At 37.2% G+C, this 19,905-nt stretch overlaps 1 protein-coding gene across 2 annotated transcripts in view; it reads left to right on the top strand.

Moving 5' to 3' along the window:
• BMPR2 (bone morphogenetic protein receptor type 2) overlaps window positions 1-19,905 on the top strand; it is a 193,646-nt gene that overhangs the window by 138,204 nt on the left and 35,537 nt on the right. For both annotated transcript variants that reach the window (XM_036254249.1, XM_036254251.1), the window contains 3 exons: window positions 13,747-13,857; window positions 14,603-14,694; window positions 19,286-19,516. In XM_036254249.1, the coding sequence (XP_036110142.1) occupies window positions 13,747-13,857; window positions 14,603-14,694; window positions 19,286-19,516 (434 nt within the window). The remainder of the gene's footprint in view (window positions 1-13,746; window positions 13,858-14,602; window positions 14,695-19,285; window positions 19,517-19,905) is intronic.

Raw genomic sequence — 19,905 nt, 5'->3', positions numbered from 1 at the left:
AACTTTCAAAAGGCTTTTATTTCTGCTCTGTTTCTACCCTAGAGTGCATCTTTTATTAACTTTGGCTTTCTTGGCTGCTAGCTACTTACTGCCTCTGCTGCCCCAAAATTAGAAACAGCAAGAGGATGTGCAGTGCAGCCTTTTCATATGTCTGCTTTGTTTAATATTGTTTTTTCTTGCCAACAAAATTGGATACTTTAAAAGTACTGAATAAGCCCTGGCTGGTTTGGCTCAGCAGTTAGAACGTTGGCCTGCGGTCCAGAGAGAGCCGGATTCGGTTACCACTAAGGGCATGTACCTTGGTTGCAGTTTGTCCCTGGCCCTGGTTGGGTCGTGTGGGTGGTGACCACTCGATGTGTCCCTTTCACGTTGATGTTTCTCTCTCTCTCTCTCCCACTGTCTCTGAACAAAATATCGAAAAATGTCCTTGGGTGAGGGTAAAAATAAATAAAAGTACTGAATAAACTGAAAAACTAAACATATATGTTTATGCAATGTTTCTATGATGATTAATAAGGATTACCTACAGTGATTTTTAAATTATCAAAAGTTCCAGACTCATTACAAGGAAAAATAACTGTATTTGTTACATAGAAAAGTAACCCTGAATGAATTTCATTTACACACAACAGCATGGTTAAGTCTTCAAAACATTATTAAATAAAAGCAAGGCACAAAAATACTATTTATATAAAATTCAGAAATAGGCAAAACTAAGCATACAGAGAATGTAATATTATTAAGGAAAATGAGGAAATGATTAACACAAAAGTAAGGATAGTGGCTATCTCTGGGGAGGAGAAAAGCTGTTATGACCAAGAAGGAGCAGGTAGGTGGATAGGTGGTTTGGGGGATTCTGGATGTTCTATTTCTTGGCCCAGGTGGTAACTATATGTGAGTGTTTACTTCATAATAATTTACTAAACTGTAGATTTATATTATAAGCACTTTTGTGCATATGGCTAATGTTTTATAATTTTTAAAGGGTTTAAAAGACGGAAAACAATATGGGAAAAACTTGAAAAAAGCTATTTTTTATTTTTACATGTCTCTCATGCTTTTCTTATAAAAGTGAGTACAGCCCTAGCCGGTTTGGCTCAGCGGTTAGAGCGTTGGCCTGTGTTCCAGAGAGACCCGGGTTTGGTTCCCGCTAAGGGCATGTACCTCGGTTGCAGTTAGTCCCCGGCCCTGGTTGGGTCGTGTGGGTGGCGACCACTCGATGCGTCCCTTTCATGTCGATGTTTCTCTCTATCTTCCTCTCTTTCTCTCCCGCTCTATCTGAACAAAGAATGGAAAAATGTCCTCCGGTGAGGATAAAAAAAAAAGTGAGTACAAGTTACTATCATAATTTAAAGAACATCAAACGGGGAGTAGTTATTTGTATAATGCAATTCATATTTTTGGTCTAGTCAGCAAATAACTGGAACTATAATTTCCATATTTATAATCAAATTATTTCATGGTCATTTTCTGAGAACAAGGGTCTTGAGTATGAATTCTGGACTTGTAAGTATCATTTATAGACCAGTTAGAAAATTTGATTGAGGATCTCTGAGTGATTCAACTCTTGGTTTGATTCTGCATTGTGAGAATTTTTACATGGTTTTGTTTTGTTTTAAATAACAATTATTATAGTGATTAGATTTCCATTTTTCTAATGTTAATTTAGGCTCAAATTGACTTTTCTTAATTAGCTCTTTGGGACCTTGATTGATTGATGCTTTCTAAGAAGTAGTATAATCATCTTCAAAACTGTTACATGGGGTAGCAACACCTTTTGTTTTATTCTGTCTGTGTATAAACCTAAAAAGAAAATAAAATCTGAATAGAACAGAGGCAAGTAGGCCTGAGAGAATTATACCAAAAACGTTTTGAGAACATATTTAATGGTGTTTTCATTATACTTCAATGAATATTTTTAAATGTAGCATAGGTTTCAGATTAATTTTTATCTTCTACTTTTTTGTTTTCAAAAAAATCAATGTATTTACTTAAATGCTATTTTTATCTTTACTTAAACTGTTAATTTTAATTCATTCTTTAATAAATGAAACATAATGCTGAAATTCAGTCTCTTCAAATCACAAAACACCTATTTTAAAGAAATTAAAATTATAAATCTTACAAAACTAAGAAATTAATAAGAAAGCTAGGCATTGAATGTCTTTCCTGTTTTCTTTTTAAACCTTTTTTGTTGTTGTTTAATTCAGACTGTTTGTTCTCTTTCTCTCTTCCTTAGTTTTCCAATATGTATTCATTTTATAATTCAGCCATAAAAATGCCTGGACTCAGCAGAGTATGGGCTGTTTTTGTTTATTGTTGTTATTTGTTTCTTACAAACTAAGTCTATTCATAATGATTGAGGCAAGTTAAATTTAAAGTCTTAAATAGTATTAAATACCAGCTTGGAAAAGAAAATAAATCTACCTCCTCTCAACTTGTTTTTAGGACGTTAAACATTACATTATTCTGATTATGCTTATTTTATAGTTACCGTACTAAACATATTAATTAAAATAAATAAAAAATATTTATTCCTTGTAGAAGTATTTGTTTAAAACAATGGGCTCTGTAAAAATATCATCATTATAGAAACGATAGTTAGCAATCTGAATTATTTTGCTAAGGGATTCATTTAACTCTGATCACATTAATTGTCTTGATTTTAAATGGTTTTCCCCTGCTTTTATGAAAAATACATTGCTTAAAATTTTTTTTTAAAGATAACGAATCCCTAATTTGCTTTTTCATACAGCGTAAAAGATTTAGGAGCCAACATAACCACCAGTGTGTTATATTTAAGATTTCCTTTGTTGCTTGCTGCACATGCAACAATGTTGTTCTTTCTTTGATACAGACCCAGACAAAGGCTGAGTGTAGCAAGGAAGCAAACAGCACGCCTCCAGTAGTGGCCCCTGCCTGGCTCCAGGATTTGTAAACAGAAACATCCCAGGCTCCAATGAGGCAGACAGCAGTTCCCTGTCTGTTCTGCGTTCAGGAAGTGCTTGCTTGTACAATCTGAGCCATTGCACGCAGGCATACATAGCAGTGTTTACATTTGGCTGAGTATTTAACTGAGAAAGCTAATAGGGAGGAAGAGGGTTTATTAGAACCAGGGGAACAAAACAATTTCAGGTATAGCATATATATATATATATATCATAAAGAAAGAATTTAAAAAAATAGAAGTTAGTTTTTTCTGGGTAAAGACCTCTTTTATTGCACACATATGTGAATGCACATATTGAAATATTTTTTCTGGCAGTTTTTCCGGGATCTCATATTTTTAGACCATGTGACATATCCTGGAAAGTTTTTCATTTGAAATATTTAACCATTAGCATGGGTTTTAAAAACATGTTTAAAAACTCTACTTAACACTTTTTTTAAATCCTCCTGATATATGAATTAATATTTTCTATTTCAAATTTTGGATATTTTTATGTAAAAGTTATGTTGTATTTTCTTTGTAAATTTGGGAATAAAAGCAAAGAGAATGCTAACTAAGGCTTCAAGAAAAACTGAAAAGTCATACAGAATTTTGAAATTAGAAGGACCTTAAAAGTTACCTAGTATAACCAATGTTTTAAAAGTAGTTTAATATATTTTAATAGCAAAGTTTTAGGAACAGCACAGAAGATAAACATTAAAAACATGTATTTGAATGTACAAAAACTCAGAAAAGCATAGTAAATGGATGGAATCTATGCTAAAAATGCTACTTAGTTGTTATCATTAAGAAATTTACTTGTCTTGTCCTGCTCATGCACCAAGAGGTCACTGGTTCAATTCCCGGCCAGGACACATGCCCAGGATGTGGGCCCAATCCCCAGTAGGGGGCATGTGGGAGGCGGCCAGTCGATGTTCTCTCTCATCGATGTTTCCATCTCTCTCTCTTCCTCTCCCTTCCTCTCTCTCTAAAATCAATAAAGGAAAAAAAGAAAAAAGAAATTTACTTGTCTTTAATTGTTGGCATTCTCTAGAAACATGTAACAGGTTCAGGTTTATTTATTTATTATTTATTTGTAGTTGTTATAAAGTTGAACTCCAAAACTTGTTATTTGAAACATTTTTTGTTACACATTTGGCATGGATAGCATACATTGGTGTTCTCAAAAAAGGACAATCAGATAAGCCTCACTTTCCCCCACCCTCCAAAAGCACCAATAGCTGCATTGTGGAAGTACATATCTGTTTGACCACCTGGGCAATTTCTCACACCAAACACTGATAGGTATATTTGGGAATCAGAATTTCAGTGAACTCTGATAATTTCTAATTTCATGGACTGCTACAGTACCTAGCCTGTACTATGAGATTTCCTCACTATAAGCAGCCAAGATAGATGCTGCAACATTTTTGTATTAACACTTTTAAATTATTTAGAAAAGTCCTTTAGTCTGTTTTCTTTACATTCATTTATAACAAGTTAGGCTGTCTGTTTTTAAAGCCCAAATTATTATTAAAAAACATGAAGGCAAGCACATTGACATCACAGAGAAGACAAAGGATGAGATGGAAAATTTGAAAATCAGATACAATAATTTATGAAAACATAACGATCTGAGAATCCCTAATAGGCCCTGAGAGTGTCACCATAGACTAACTGACATGCAAAATTATGTCCCCAATCATGTAGGGGAAAAAAAATTTACTCCAATATATTAAATTTATGAAGACAGGAAAAAAGTGTGTTTTTAAGAGCATTTTATACAAAATCGTTCAAATTTAAAAAAACATTTAGTTGTAGATACTCATTGGCCTATTTTTGGCTCTGCTTTACTAATCATTTTTCACTAATAAGGGAAATTGCTGGGGGAAGATAAGGCATTTAGTTTAAAATGTGTTTTTTAGATATCTCTAAAATATTCAATAGAAAAATAAAGTATATTTGTTAAAGAAATTATGATGTACATGAATTGATTAATACTATTATTTAATCTACATATTTCAGATATCAGTCTAGCTGCTGTATCTCCACTTCAAAGAGATTTTTCTAGCACACATGTTTCTTCCTGCACAGCTAAACAGTTGAGTCAGGTCTAGGGCAAAAATCTCTTTCCCTGTTTTTTGTTAAAAAGATTATTTAGAGTTTTTAAGTTCCAGCTCCTCACTTTTGGCTTAGATAATCAATATTTAACTCTGCCATTAGTAACCTACTTAAGAATGGCTTTAGTTAGACCAAATGTGGAATGTAGTACTGCATATTTCTATCCCAGTAGTTTACTTCATGGATTGTCTACATCTGATATGCATAGGAGAACATATCATTCAAGGCTATCTTGCCTTTTATTCCAAGCAAAACCAGCACTTACGTTCTTTTGAAGCACGTTTCAGTCATACCCTCTACAACCTTTGTTAATGGCTTAACTACCATTTTTAAGAGTGGTTATAGCTCTTCTCATCTCTCAGCTATTTCAAGTTTCCTCATGGTAGTTAAAGAGCAAATCTACTGCAAAATTTATTGAATTCCATGGCAGAATAACTGGCTTTTTATTTAGAGCCACCACCACCCCCTTTTTTATTTTTAATCCTCACTTGAGGCTGTTTTTTTCATTGATTTTTATTTTTTATTTAGTTTTTAAATGTTTTTATTGATTTTATTTTTTTAGAGCGAGAGAGGAAACAAGAGAGATAGAAACATCAATGAGAGAGAGAAGCATCAACATTGTTCACTGCCTCCTGCATACCCCCCACTAGGGATCAAGCCCACAACCTGGGCATGTGCCCTGACAAGGAACTGAACGAGGACCTCTCAGTCCATGATGGCCAATCCATTGAACAACACCTCCAGCTCATCCCCCCTTTTAATGTGTGCCATCCATAAAGAGTTTGATCTCATTATTTATTTTAGAGATAGTGCCATGTTTGTTAATTTTGCTGAATAAATATGGATCTTTTGCAGAGTAAAACTACCTGATTATATATTTCTGATGCTACCATTGCTTTGTAATGTGGAGGTGTCATTAACAAAACCATCTACATATAGATAATGTTGAAAAAGCTACTTTTTGACCAGACATACACATGTGTGAAGAACATTTTTTGATTTACAACTGCTTTGATTCCTTACAGAATCTACTTTTTTTGCAGTGTCTTTGTTAACTTTATGCTTAGCCTCAAGCTTGTCCTCACAAACAGCACCCCAGCCCTTTTGGTTTCATATCAGGCTGATCTATCTGCCTTAGTGATTTTTCAACAGCCCACAACTTTGGAAAACAGTTCAACTGTATTTAAGAACATCTTTTAAATGGTTTTGTCACCCTCTTCTTATTTACTTCTGTAGTTCACTCTAAAGAAATCATTTGATAATCCTATATGTTCATGATTATTCCAAGATATAGCGAGCTCGGTGTATTTGGTTTATTGTGTGCCTGTTTTAGACACAGAGGGGGTCACTTCATAGTGACAAATGTCCAATTTAATAGGAAGATAGAACAATTGAAAATTTGTGTACAGCTAATAATATAGCCTTAAAATATATGAACAAAAGTGAATACAACCAAAAGAAGAGACAAGTTTTTAATTGTAATGGAAGATTTTAATACCACTTTTTAGTAATTAATAATCAGTCAAAAATTTAATAAACAGAAGATTTGAACTATTCTATGAATAGATAAAAACATGTTTACAAGTTTCTTTTAAAGGCAATGAAGTATAGCCCTGGCCGGTTTGGCTCAGCGGTTATAGCGTCGACCTACGGTCCAGAGAGACCCGGGTTCAGTTCCCGCTAAGGGCATGAACCTCGATTGCAGTTTGTTCCCGGCCCTGGTTGGTTGTGCGGGTGGCAACCACTCGATGTGTCCCTTTCACATCGATGTTTCTCTCTCTCTCTGTTCCTCTCTCTCCCTCCCACTCTACCTGAACAAAAAATGGAAAAATGTCCTCGGGTGAGGATGATAAAAATAAATAAATAAATAAATAAATAAAGGCAATGAAGTATAGCCCTGGCCGATTTGGCTCAGTGGTTAGAGCATTGGCCCATGGACCGGGAAGTCCCAGATTTGATTCCTGCTAAGGGCATGTATCTCAGTTGCACATTGTCCCTGGCCCTGGTTGGGGTCGTGTGAGTGGCAACCAGTCTTTCTCGCATTGATGTTTCTCTCTCTCTCTTTCCTTCCCGCTCTATCTGAAGATAAAAGCAAAAATGTCCTCAGATAAGGGTTAAAAATAATAATAAATAATAATAATAAAATAAAGGCAATGAAGTATAAACAACTTTAACATTTTTAAAGATTCTTAATGATATAGGATAGTGCTAACTGAAAAGGAGGAGAACAAAGTTGGATATAGTAAATTCAATTTTGTTTAAAATGCCATATGTGGATTGGAAAAATACTTTATCTTTGACTTTCCATAGTTTGACTAGGATGTGCATCAATAAGATTTTCTTTGTAGTGATCCTTGGAGTTTGCTGATTAAATCTGTGAGTTGATGTCTTTCATCTGTTTTGGAAAAGTCTTGGTGTTACCTCTTACAGTATTTCTTCTGCACCATTTTCTCTCTCCTACTGTGATTCCAATTGCATGTATATTAGGCCATTTAGTATTGCCTGATAGATATTGAATTCTTTGTTCTTTTTTCCCGTTTTTCTTTTTATGATGTAGTTTGGATAATTTCTGCTGATATGTATTCAAGTTCACTGATTCTTTTGTCGGTTGTGCTCTTTCTGCTGATAATCACATTAAAAGAATACTTCAGATTTGCTACCATACATTAAATTCCAGCATTTCCATTTGGCACTTTTCTAATAATTTTTCTATCTCATCTGATGTTTCCCATCTGTTCAGTCATATGTCCACCTTTTTCACTATATTCTTGGACATATTTATCATAGTTACGTTAAAGTCTTCGCTGGATATTTTCATCGATTGCGACTTGACATTGAACCATATTTTCTTGCTTCTTCACGTGTCTTTTGATTTTTGGTTGAATAATGAATACTACAGGTTAAAAGAAGAGTCTAAAATAAATAATATGTATATTCAGAAAAGGATACACTCTGTTTTGTCAAGCTACCAAAATGGTGGTGTGCTAAGTGAATGGAATGTAGTCTGTAGCTGAGCTGTGTCTGGGCTTTGCTGTTGCCTTAGTTTGATTCAGTTCACTATAGATTTCAAGTGAGTTGAGGGCAGGATAAACGTTCACTTTAGTAGGGTTTAGGATCACTGTTTGTGGGATGGAAAGAGCTCTGTCAACTTTTTTGCCCTTTGCCGAGCCACAGGTGGACACTGTCTTATAATTAGTGAAGGCCTGGAGTGCTGAGAATGTTTGTCTTAGCTTTCTTGCTATCCTCAGACTTAAGCTGGCCCTGTGTACCTACTGAGGGTACTTACTGTCTCAGAGGGTTATTTCAGTTCTCTTGTTCTGCTTCTATTCAAACTTGTGAGTACTTGGTGAAGGCTTGTAGAAAAGAGTTGGTAGGTAACTGCAAACTCTCTTTGTGTCTGTGGCTCCTAGGTATTCTTAACTGTCATGCTCTCCAGTATTCAGCCTTTAAGAATTTTTTAAATTTTCCTTTCACGCTCTCCAAAAATCGTTGGAAAAAAATATCCTCAGGTGAGGATTAACAATAGCAGCAACAAAGAATTTTTTAAATGTAGATGTGAGTAGGAAGCAGTTTTTGCCTACTCAGATCTATGGTAGAGCCCTCCTCTGCTCACTGTATCACCAAAGATAAAGGCAAATTTAGGTCTTTTCTCTCTTAGAGTTTGTCATATTCTAGTTTTTAATCCATTGGGTGTTTGTGTACTTAGCTTTTAATGAGCTTTAATGGAAAGGCTATGATTTTGTAGGTTTTCTGGTTTGTTGTTAGCCTGTCTTGGCTTGTTATTAGGGTGGAAGCAAAATTCTCTTACGTCTTTTTATACCCTAAATAGAATTGAAAGTCACCTTTTTCACATTTTAACATATCTGATGTGATATTTGAACTTATCTAAAACTCCATCAATTGAAAGACTTACCATTATTTTCTAACCAGTAAGAAAGAAAAACACTGAAATAGTGATAAAATACCATCTATTTATTGTATGATGCTTCCCACTTTAAGAGATTTTTAGATTTAATCAGTGTGCATTTTAAAATTGATTAAATATGGTACTCATCACCTGCACACATGTGAACTTGATTGTTACTCTAGTAGAACGTCCATTCAACAGCATCCCCTCATTGTTTCTAGCAACAAACCATTTGAGGAAGTCATGAGTTCAATTTTTTTTATTTTTTATTTTTTTATCCTCATCCGAGGACATTTTTTTTGTTCAGGTAGAGTGAGAGGGAGAGCGAGGAAGAGAGAGAGAGAGAGAGAAACATCAATGTGAAAGGGACACATTGAGTGGTTGCCACCCGCATGACCCAACCAAGGCCAGGGACAAACTGCAACCAAGGTACGTGCCCTTAGTGTGAACCGAACCTGGGTCTCTCTGGATTGCAGGCTGATGCTCTCACCACTGAGCCAAACCGGCCAGGGCGAGTTCAATTATTTGAACTCTCTCCATTGGATAGCAAAATGTTGGTAGTTGCTAAAGTATAGTGTTGGGTATTTGGAGGTTCTGTGTACTCTCTACTTTTTCTTATATAGTCATATACCTAATACCCAACACTGTAACAAAATACCATAGGCTGAGTGGCTTAAACAATGACCTTGAGCCCTGGCCGGTTTGGCTAAGTGGTTAGAGCGTTGGCCTGCGGTCCAGAGAGACCTGGGTTCGGTTCCCGCTAAGGGCATGTACCTCGGTTGCAGTTTGTCCCCGGCCCTGGTTGGTCGTGCAGGTGGCAGCCACTCAATGTGTCCCTTTCACCTCGATGTTTCTCTCTCTCTCTCTCTCTCTCTCTCTCTCTCTCTCTCTCTCTCTCTCTCTCTTTCTCTCTTCCTCTCTTTCCCTCACACGCTGTCTGAACAAAAAATGGAAAAATGTCCTGGGGTGAGGATTAAAAAAAATATGACCTTGAGGCTGGAAGTTAGAGATTAGGCATGGCTGGGTTCTGTGGGATACTCTTGTTGCTTACAGATGGTCCCCTTCTTGATGTTTCTTCACAGGGGGGAGAGAAAAAAAGCTCTTTTGTCTCTTCTTAATAAGGGCGCTAATCTCATCAGTGGTGTCCCACTCTTACGGTCTAATCTAAACCTAATTATCTTCCAAAGAACCCTTCTCCAAAAGTCATGACATTAGGGTTAAGGTTTCAGTATATGAATTCTGAGGGAACACAGTTCAGTCCATAATATACACTATGGTTGACCCTGGAACAACATAGGTTTGAATTGCTTGAGTCCATTTATGCATGTGTGTTTTTCAGTAAATATACAGTTGTTACAGAGCGAGGGCCCCACTGCCCAGTGTGCGTACGAGCCAATACTGTGGCACCAGCTTTTGAAAAGCTTTTATTGTTAAGTCAGCTAGCAAGGAGGCAAGTCTCAAATTGTCTCCCTGATCCAGGGTTTGGGGTGAATTTTAAGGGGTTGCGGAAATAGGCTTGTATGTGGAAGCACTGGTGGGACTGGTTTTGAACGCAGAGCATTGGACCTTGGCCATGTTGGATATGGTAACAGGCTTTAGCACTGAATCTTCCTGAGCCACAAACCTTTGCTCCGGTGTTTAAGTTGTGGTTATGTCTTGGTCCTTGGGTTCTGGGTACGGGGATGGGTGGTGAGACTTTGGTTCCAGGTGTAACTGGAGGTCATAGTTCTGTCCTATGCTTCTACTGCAGCCTTGCGGTTTTGATCTGTTGTCTCTCTAAAGCAACTCAGTGTCTTGTTAGAAACAGAGTAGGGCCAGTTTGAGCTGGTTCTGTGATTACACAGTTGACCCTCCATATTCCCAGGTTTTATATCTGCAGATTTAACCAACCATGGATTGAAAACAGTATTTTCAATCTGCTGTCCTTTGAACACACACTAATTGGGTCTTGTTATTCTTTCTAGCTACAAGTCTATTTTTCCACATGAAGACAGCTATCATATGCTCTCAAATTTTCTCTTTTTCTGTACCAGATACTTCCTTTTTTTTTACCCATCACATTTCAGAGTTCTCACATACCTTCATGTCTTCTGGATGTACTCTAGTTTGTAGACATCCATCCTAAAGGGTATTTATCTAGGCATGATCTGATCCATAGAAGGAACTAACATATAAAATGGTTTGCTTGCTCATAATAGCCCTGTGATTTACATATGTGTGTTCTCTTTCTGCAGTTGAATAAACTTAGGCTCAGACAGTAAAAGAAATTTTTTGAAGATCATACAATAAGTGGAAGAACTGAGTTTTAAGTCCAGTTTAGATTTAACTGCCTACAAAACCAGGCTCTTTTTAAAAAATATATATATATATTTTATTGATTTTAGAGAAAGAAGAAGGGAGATGGAGAGAGAGATAGAAGCATCGATGAGAGAGAACATTGACTGGCTACCTCCTGCGTGCCCCGTGCTGGGGATTGGGCCCACAACCTGGGCATGTGCCCTGGCCGGGAGTCGAACCGGCAACCTCTTGGTGCATGGGTCAGTGCTCAACCACTAAGCCACACTGGCCGGGCTAAAACCAGGCTCTTTTATACAATCATCAAAACGGAAAGGCTACCCATTGTATGGGAGAGCATAATTGCCAATGATATATCAGATAAGGGGTTAATTTCCAATACATATAGAGTGCTCATACAACTCCACAAAAGGAAGACAAAGAACCCAATTAAAAAATGGGCAGAGGAACTAAATAGACACCTCTCCAAACAGGACATACAAATGGCTAAGAAACATATGAAGAAATGCTCATCATCACTAATCATCAGAGAGATGCAAATTAAAACAACAATGAGGTATCACCTCACACCTGTCAGAATGGCTGCCATCAACAAATCATCAAACAACAAGTGTTGGTGAGGGTGTGGAGAAAAGGGGACTCTAGTACACTGTTGGTGGGAATGCAGACTGGTACAGCCACTATGGAAAACAATATGGTGTTTCCTCAAAATATTAAAAATTGAACTTCCATTTGACCCAGGGATCCCACTTCTAGAAATATACCCTAAGAAGCCTAAAACACCAATCAGAAAGAATATATGTACCCCCATGTTTATAGCAGCACTATTTACAATAGCTAAGATCTGGAAACAGCCCAAGTGTCCATCAGTAGACGAATGGATAAAAAAGCAGTAGTACATATACACAATGGAGTACTACGCAGCTGTAAGAAAGAAAGACCTCTTATCCTTTGAGACTACATGGAGGGACCTAGAAAGTATCATCCTAAGTGAAACAAGCCAAACAGAGAAAGACAAGTTTCATATGATCTCACTTATTTGTGGAATATAATGAACATAACAGTCTGAGGTAGGGGGTAGTCCCAGAGATGCGGAAGTGGGATACAGACTGACAATCCCCTAAATAGGGGGGTGGTGGGGAAGAGATAAACCACAGAACTTATATGCATGTATGCATGAACAGTGGACATGGACAACAAACTGGGGAAAGGGCAGGGAGGGTGGGGGAGGGAGGAATCAGTGGGGGAAAAAGGAGAAACATCTGTAACAAAAATTAATTAATAAAAAAATAAAAATAAATAAAAAAAATACCACTAAAAAACAAACAAACCAGGCTCTTTTAATCATAATAATATTAGTAAACATGACTACCATTATTGCATACATAATATATGCTCAAAACTGTACTAAGTACTTAGATTTCTATTTAAGCCTCATGGAAGACTTGTGAGGTAGAGAGTATTATTTTTACAGATGTGACAACTGAAGATCAGAAGAGTCAAATAAGTTGCTAAGTCAAGATTTAAAACCAAATGTGATTCCAAAGACAGTTCTCTTAAATATTACTATTCTGTCTATGCTATTCCATAATATAGTTAATATTTTAATAATTAGGAATATAACAGGGGTTTCAGTGTTCTAAATATATATAATCTATTTCTTTTGATGCAAAAACATTGCTGATTTGACTATATATTGATACAGCCTTTCTGTCAGTATTTAAGAAAATACTTTTAAAAAAAGATAGCTATGTATATTTTTTAAATGTGTTTTTATTGATTTTTTTAGAGAGAGAGAAACATCAATGTAAGAGAGAAACATCAATCGGCTGCCTCTTGCACGCCCCTAATTGGGGTATTGAGCCCGAAACCCAGGCATGTGACCTGACCGGGAATCAAACCGGGACCTCTCACTCCATGGGGTGACACTCAATCCACTGAGCCACACCAGCTGGGCAGGAAAACTATATTTTTACATTAAAATTTTTTTATTTATAGTTGATATTTAATAAATTATTTCCAGGTGTACAGCATAGTAGTTAGACATTTATATAACTTATGAAGTGATCCCCCAAAATGTCTAGTACCTGACACCATATTTAGTTAATAACATTATTAAACTATATTTATGCTGTACTTTACCTCCCTGTGACTATTTCATAACTGTCAATTTGTACTTAATTCTCTTAATGTTTTAACCATCCCCCCAACACCCCTTCCATTTGGCGACTATCAGTTTGCTCATTGTATTTGAGTTTGTTTCTACTTTATTTGTTTGTTTGTTTTGTTTTTTAGAGTTCATAAATAAATGAAATCACATGGTATTGTCTTTCTCTGTCTGACTTATTTCCCTTAGCATAATACCTTCTAGGTCCACCCGTGTTATCACAAATGGTAAGATTCATTCTATTTTATGACCAAGTAATAGTCCATTGTATACATGTACCACATCTTCTTTAACAATAACTATATTTTAAATTTTGTTTTCTCTTAGGTCCACCTCATTCATTTAACCGTGATGAAACAATAATCATCGCTTTAGCATCAGTCTCTGTATTAGCTGTTTTGATAGTTGCCTTATGCTTCGGATACAGGATGCTCACAGGTAAAAACTATCACTTTTTATTCTATTGTTTATTAAACATGCCATTTAGTTGAAGTTTATTTTCTCCTTTTTAAAATCTCCATGCTAAAAAATATTTCTGTGGTACAATAGCTCCCATCTTTCTCTCTTAACAAACTTTTTTCCTTTAAAGTTTATGAAAAGTCTCAAACGTATAGGAAATACCTATCACCCAGCTTCAACAATTATCACATCTATATATCATCTATAGCCCCATCACTACACCCTTCTGTGCCACCAGTTTATTTTAAAGAAATCACATACTATTTATTTATAAATACTTTAGTATTATTGCTGAAATAGAAGGACTTAAAAGATATATAACCACAATACCATTTTCACATCTTAAAAAAATAACAGTAATTTCTCAGTATCATCAAATGTTTAGTTATCTAATAAATTTTAGGTTCGGTGAGCTTTTAGGAAATCAGCACTCATTAATTGATTTGAATAATTTTAATAAAACTATCTTTAATATCTTAGCAGAATTTCTTAAGGTTTTAAACTAGGTTTGTTACTGGAATCATCTCCCAGACCGGCTTTTATGTTATTCATCATTCATCTTTATTTATTCCTAGATTAGTAAATAGTTTTACTCCCATTGACATTAGGCATAAGTCTTGCTGCCTACTCATCTGTAGCTATTCTTTTTTAATGGTAAGGTAATAAAAAAGTATAATAAACTCTTCATTTTAAGAGAAGTAACTTCTTTTGCCTATTCCTATAGGAGACCGTAAACAAGGTCTTCACAGTATGAACATGATGGAGGCAGCAGCATCAGAGCCCTCTCTTGACCTAGATAATCTGAAACTGTTGGAGGTAAGCTTGCTCTTAGATTATGGACCATTCTTTCTGCTCCCATATCTGAGACAGTGACTTTATTCACTTACTAAATCATTTGTTTATTTATTCAACAAGCATTTATTGAGTATCAGTTTAGTGCCAAAGGCTATTCTAGGCACTGAGAATGTAGCTGAACAATACAGATAACCCTCTTGAGGTTTATATTGTAGTGACAGAGAGTCAACAAAAAGGTAAACAAATGTATATTATTTCAAGTAGTAGTGAATGCTATGGAGAAAAATAAAACAGATAAGGAGATAAGAACATTATGGAAAAGGGGTTATTAAAGAAAGTATATTTAGCCCTGGCCAGTTTGGCTCAGTGGTTGGAGCGTTGGCCTGTGGACCAGAGAGTCCCGGGTTTGGTTCCCACTAGGGGCACGTACCAAAAAAAAAAAAAAGAAAGTAAATATATTTAGAAAAGAATTAACCTTTGAATACAGTCTTGAACAGAGGATGGGAATAAGGACGTGCAATTCTGAGAAGAATGTACCAGACGAAGAATCCAATAAATATTGGATTTTAAATAAAGATGCCAAGTAAATATTCCTTGTCTGTGCATATATGATATATTTTTATAGGCGCATAGGACTATTAATATACTCCATTGAACTTAATTTTCATTTGGTAATTTCTCAGAACCTATGTTAAAAGGTTTGTTGTGATGAATGTTTTATTCTTTATTAGGATAAATAAACTATGATCCTCATACTACAGAGACTGTTAATTAATAGACGTGGAAGATTGATGATAATAAAACATTTTTAAGAACCTTCCATTTGGGGGGAAAATATAACAAAGTTAAAAGCCAAATTTTTTTTTTTAATTTTTTTTTTTTTTTTTTTTTTTTTTTTTTTTTATCCTCACCCGAGGACATTTTTTGTTCAGATAGAGTGGGAGGGAGAGAGAGGAAGAGAGAGAGAGAGAAACATCGACGTGAAGGGACACATCGAGTGGCTGCCACCCGCACGACCAACCAGGGCCAGCGACCATCTGCAACCGAGGTACGTGCCCTTAGCGGGAACCGAACCCGGGTCTCTCGGGACCACAGGCCGACGCTCTAACCGCTGAGCCAAACCGGCCAGGGCAAAAGCCAAATTTTTTAAAAAAAGGTATTTCAACACAAAAAAATTAATACAGAGTTAATATAAATCAATATGAAAGCAATAATTCATAAAAATGGACAAAAGAGATGAACTACTAATTCACAAAAGAAGCAAGTATGGCTAATAAATGTATTATAATTAGATATCCAATTGAAAAAAAATACTTACTAAAACCATAGGATTTTATCCTGGATTGAGTAAAAAGAAACCCTCCCAAACATTGCTGATATAATCATACATTGATAAACCTTTCTAAAGGACATTCTATCTATTTCTTAAATTTTAACCTAGAGCCCTGGCCGGTTTGGCTCAGCGGTTAGAGCGTCCGCCTGCGGTCCGGAGAGACCCGGGTTCGGTTCCCGCTAAGGGCATGTACCTCGGTTGCAGTTTGTCCCCGGCCCTGGTTGGTCGTGCGGGTGGCAGCCACTCGATGTGTCCCTTCACATCGATGTTTCCCTCTCTCTCTCTCTCCCTCCCACTCTATCTGTACAAAAAAAATGGAAAAATGTCCTCGGGTGAGGATAAAAAAAAAAAAAAAAAAAAAAAAAAATTCTAACCTAGAGTCCTGGCAGGTGTGGCTCAGTTGGTTGGGTGTCCTCCCGAGAAACAAAGGTCTGCTGTTCCATTCCTGGTCAGGGCACATGCCCAGGTATGGGCTTGATCCCTGGTGGGGGTGTGCAGGAGGCAACCCATCAGTGTTTCACTCTCACATCAATGTTTCTTTCTTTCTCTCTCCTTTTCTTTCTCTCTCCTTTCCTTTCTCTAAAAATCAGTAAAAATATTTAAAAAAATTTTAACCTAGCCCTGGCTGGTTTGGCTCAGCGGTTAGAGCATCAGCCCTCCGAACAAAGAGTCTTGGGTTCAGTTCCAGTCAAGGGCATGTACCTCTGTTGCAGTTTGATCCCTGCCTGGCCCTGGTTGGGGTCATGTGGGAGGCAACCAATCAATGTGCCTCTCTCGCATCAATTTCTCTCTCTGTCTCTCTTTTCCTCCCTCCCTCCCTCCCATTCCATCTGAAAATCAATAGAAATATGTCCTCGGGTGAGGATTAAAACGAACAAAAATTTTAAGTAGAAACAGTGAATGAAATATAATAAATATCCTTAAATAGATGATGGTAAATCCCTAAACTATTTCAAATAGTGAAATCCCCAGAAAAAAGAGAGAAATCCCCAGAAGCCAAAAATAAAGAGAACAGCTTAGATTTTGCTGGTTCTTTGTATATTAAGTAACCTTTAATTACACTGTGGATATTATGAATATTATATTGTACAGACCCTATGTTCTTTAGATTCTTCTGAAGTGTATTCACTTTCAATGTTTATTTATTTTATTGTTGAAAGTATTGCAGATGTCCCTCTTTTCCCCCATTGACCCTCTCCTTCCTATTTCCACCTCCCTTCTGCCTTCCCCTGCCTAGTGACTGTGTCCATTGATTGTGCATACATGCATATAAGTTCTTTGGTTTATCTCTTCCTACCCCTTTCACCCTCCCATCCCTTTGAGGTTTGTCATGATTCTGGATCTCTTCTGCTCGACAGCTTATTTTGTTCACTATGTTCTACAAATAAGTGAGATCATGTGATATTTGTCTTTCTCTGATTGGCTTGTTTTGCTTAAGATAATACTCTCCAGGTCTCCCTCCACGTGGTCTCAAAGGATAAGAGATCTTTCTTTCTTACAGCTGCATAGTATTCCATTGGTACCGCAGTTTTTTAATACACTCATCTACTGATGGGCCCTTGGGTGGTTTCTAGATCTTAGTGATTGTAAATAGTGCTGCTATGAACATAGGGGTGCATATATTCTTCCTGATTGGTATTTCAGGTTTCTTAAGATATATTCCAAGAAGTGGGCTCACTGGGTCAAGTAGCAGTTCCATTTTTAATTTTTTGAGGAAACACCATATTATTTTCCATAGTAGCTGCACCAGTCTGCATTCCCACCAGCAGTGTGCTAGGGTACCCTTTTCTCCACATCCTCACCAGCATTTGTTGTTTGAGGATTTGTTGATGGCCGCCATTCTGGCAGGTGTGAGGTGATATCTCATAGTCGTAATTTGCATCTCTCTGATTAGAGACGATGAGCATTTTTTTTAATCCTCACTCAAGGACATTTTTTCATTTTTTGTTCAGATAGAGGGGGAAGGGGAGAGAGAGAGAGACAGACATCAACGTGAAAGGGACACATCGAGTGGTTGCCACCCACACCACCCAGCCAGGGCCAGGAACAAACTGCAACCAAGGTACGTGCCCTTAGCGGGAACTGAACCCGGGTCTCTCTGGACCACAGGCTGACGCTCTAACCACTGGGCAAAACCGGCCAGGGCTTTTTTTTTTTTTTATCCTCACCCAAGGACATTTTCCATTTTTTGTTCAGGTAGAATGGGAGGGGGAGAGAGAGAGAAAAACATCAATGTGAAAGGGACACATCAAGTGGCTGCCACCTGCATGACCAACCAGGGCCGGGGACAAACTGTAACCAAGGTACACGCCCCTAGTGGGAACCGAACCCGGGTCTTTCTGGACCGCACACTGACGCTCTAACCGCTGAGCCAAACTGGCCAGGGCATGATGAGCATTTTTTCATATGTCTCTTGACCTTTTGTATGTCCTGTTTGAAGAGGTGTCTGTTTAGGTCCTCCGCCCATTTTTTGGTTGGATTGTTTGTCTTCCTTTTGTTGAGTTGTATGAGTACTCTATATATTTTGGATATTAAGCCCTTATCTAATGTATCATTGGCAAATATGTTCTCCCAGAGAGTGGGTTCCCTTTTCATTTTGATGCTTGTTTTTTTTGCCATGCAGAAGCTTTTAAGTTTGATGTAGTCCCTCAGTGTTTGTTTTAGTAGGCAGTTATCTTGGTTGGACACACTACAAACTAGTCTCAGGCAGAAGCTCAAATCTCAGTTCAGTTACTTTGTTTCTAGCAGGAATTTGTCCCATGCATTCACTGGTTTTCCCCTTCTCTGATTCTCCTTTCTGGAATTCTCCCCTCACTTTTCAGCAACTGTGATGATCCCAAATTTTACCCTCTGATTTCTGGGGGGCAAAAAAGATTATGGATTTTCTATTGCATTTGTAGTTCCAGTGCACAAAGCTGATTTCAGCCTGCTCTCAGGCTAAAAGCTAATAAAGTGCGTAACTCATATTATGCCTTTCCTTTTATCTAAGTGTTACTCCCCTCACTATCTAATTCTTTTTGTTCATTCTCCAGCACTTTCAGTTTCTTTTTACAAATTTGTTCTGAGTTTATATTACTGTCTTTGGGAGGGCTGGGTCTAGTAGGTGCTTCCTGAACCATATAAAATGTGGACTTCATTAGTTCCTTGATAATGGAGTAATTTAACCTTTAAGCAATAGAGAGCTGTGGCACACTTACAGATTTACATTTAATTTGGTAAATTTGATTGTTCCATTGTAATTTGAATTAATACCTTGCTTTTTTCAAAACAAATTTACAGCTGATTGGCCGGGGTCGATATGGAGCAGTATATAAAGGTTCCTTAGATGAGCGTCCAGTTGCCGTAAAAGTGTTTTCCTTTGCAAACCGTCAGAATTTTATCAATGAGAAGAACATTTACAGAGTGCCTTTGATGGAACATGACAACATTGCTCGCTTTATAGTTGGAGATGAGAGAGTCACTGCAGATGGACGCATGGAGTATTTGCTTGTGATGGAGTATTATCCCAATGTAAGTTCTTCATTAAAATAAACTGACATTGCCCTGGCCCGTTTGGCTTAGCAGTTAGAGTGCTGGCTTGCAGACCAGAGAGTCTCAGGTATGATTCTGGTCAAGGGCATGTGTCTTGGTTTCGGTTCAGTGCCCGGCCCTGGCAACCAATAGATGAGTCTAGCGTCAACGTTTCTCACATCAGAATGTGAATTAACTAAATCTCTAGTTAATTGTTTAGTATCCCCATCCCTTCCAACACCCCCCCCCCCCATAAGAGTTTCTTGATGAGGGAAGCAGTGCTTTGCTTGATTGACATTCATTCTGATGCGAGCTCCTTATTCCAGACTGGTTGGTAATACCTGTAAATAGTTTGTGATGAGTACCTTGAGTAGCACTGGCACATATTT

Source organism: Molossus molossus, unplaced genomic scaffold, assembly GCF_014108415.1.
Source record: "Molossus molossus isolate mMolMol1 unplaced genomic scaffold, mMolMol1.p scaffold_m16_p_11, whole genome shotgun sequence".
Taxonomy (NCBI): domain Eukaryota; kingdom Metazoa; phylum Chordata; class Mammalia; order Chiroptera; family Molossidae; genus Molossus; species Molossus molossus.
This window is presented reverse-complemented; position numbering and strand designations above follow the sequence as displayed.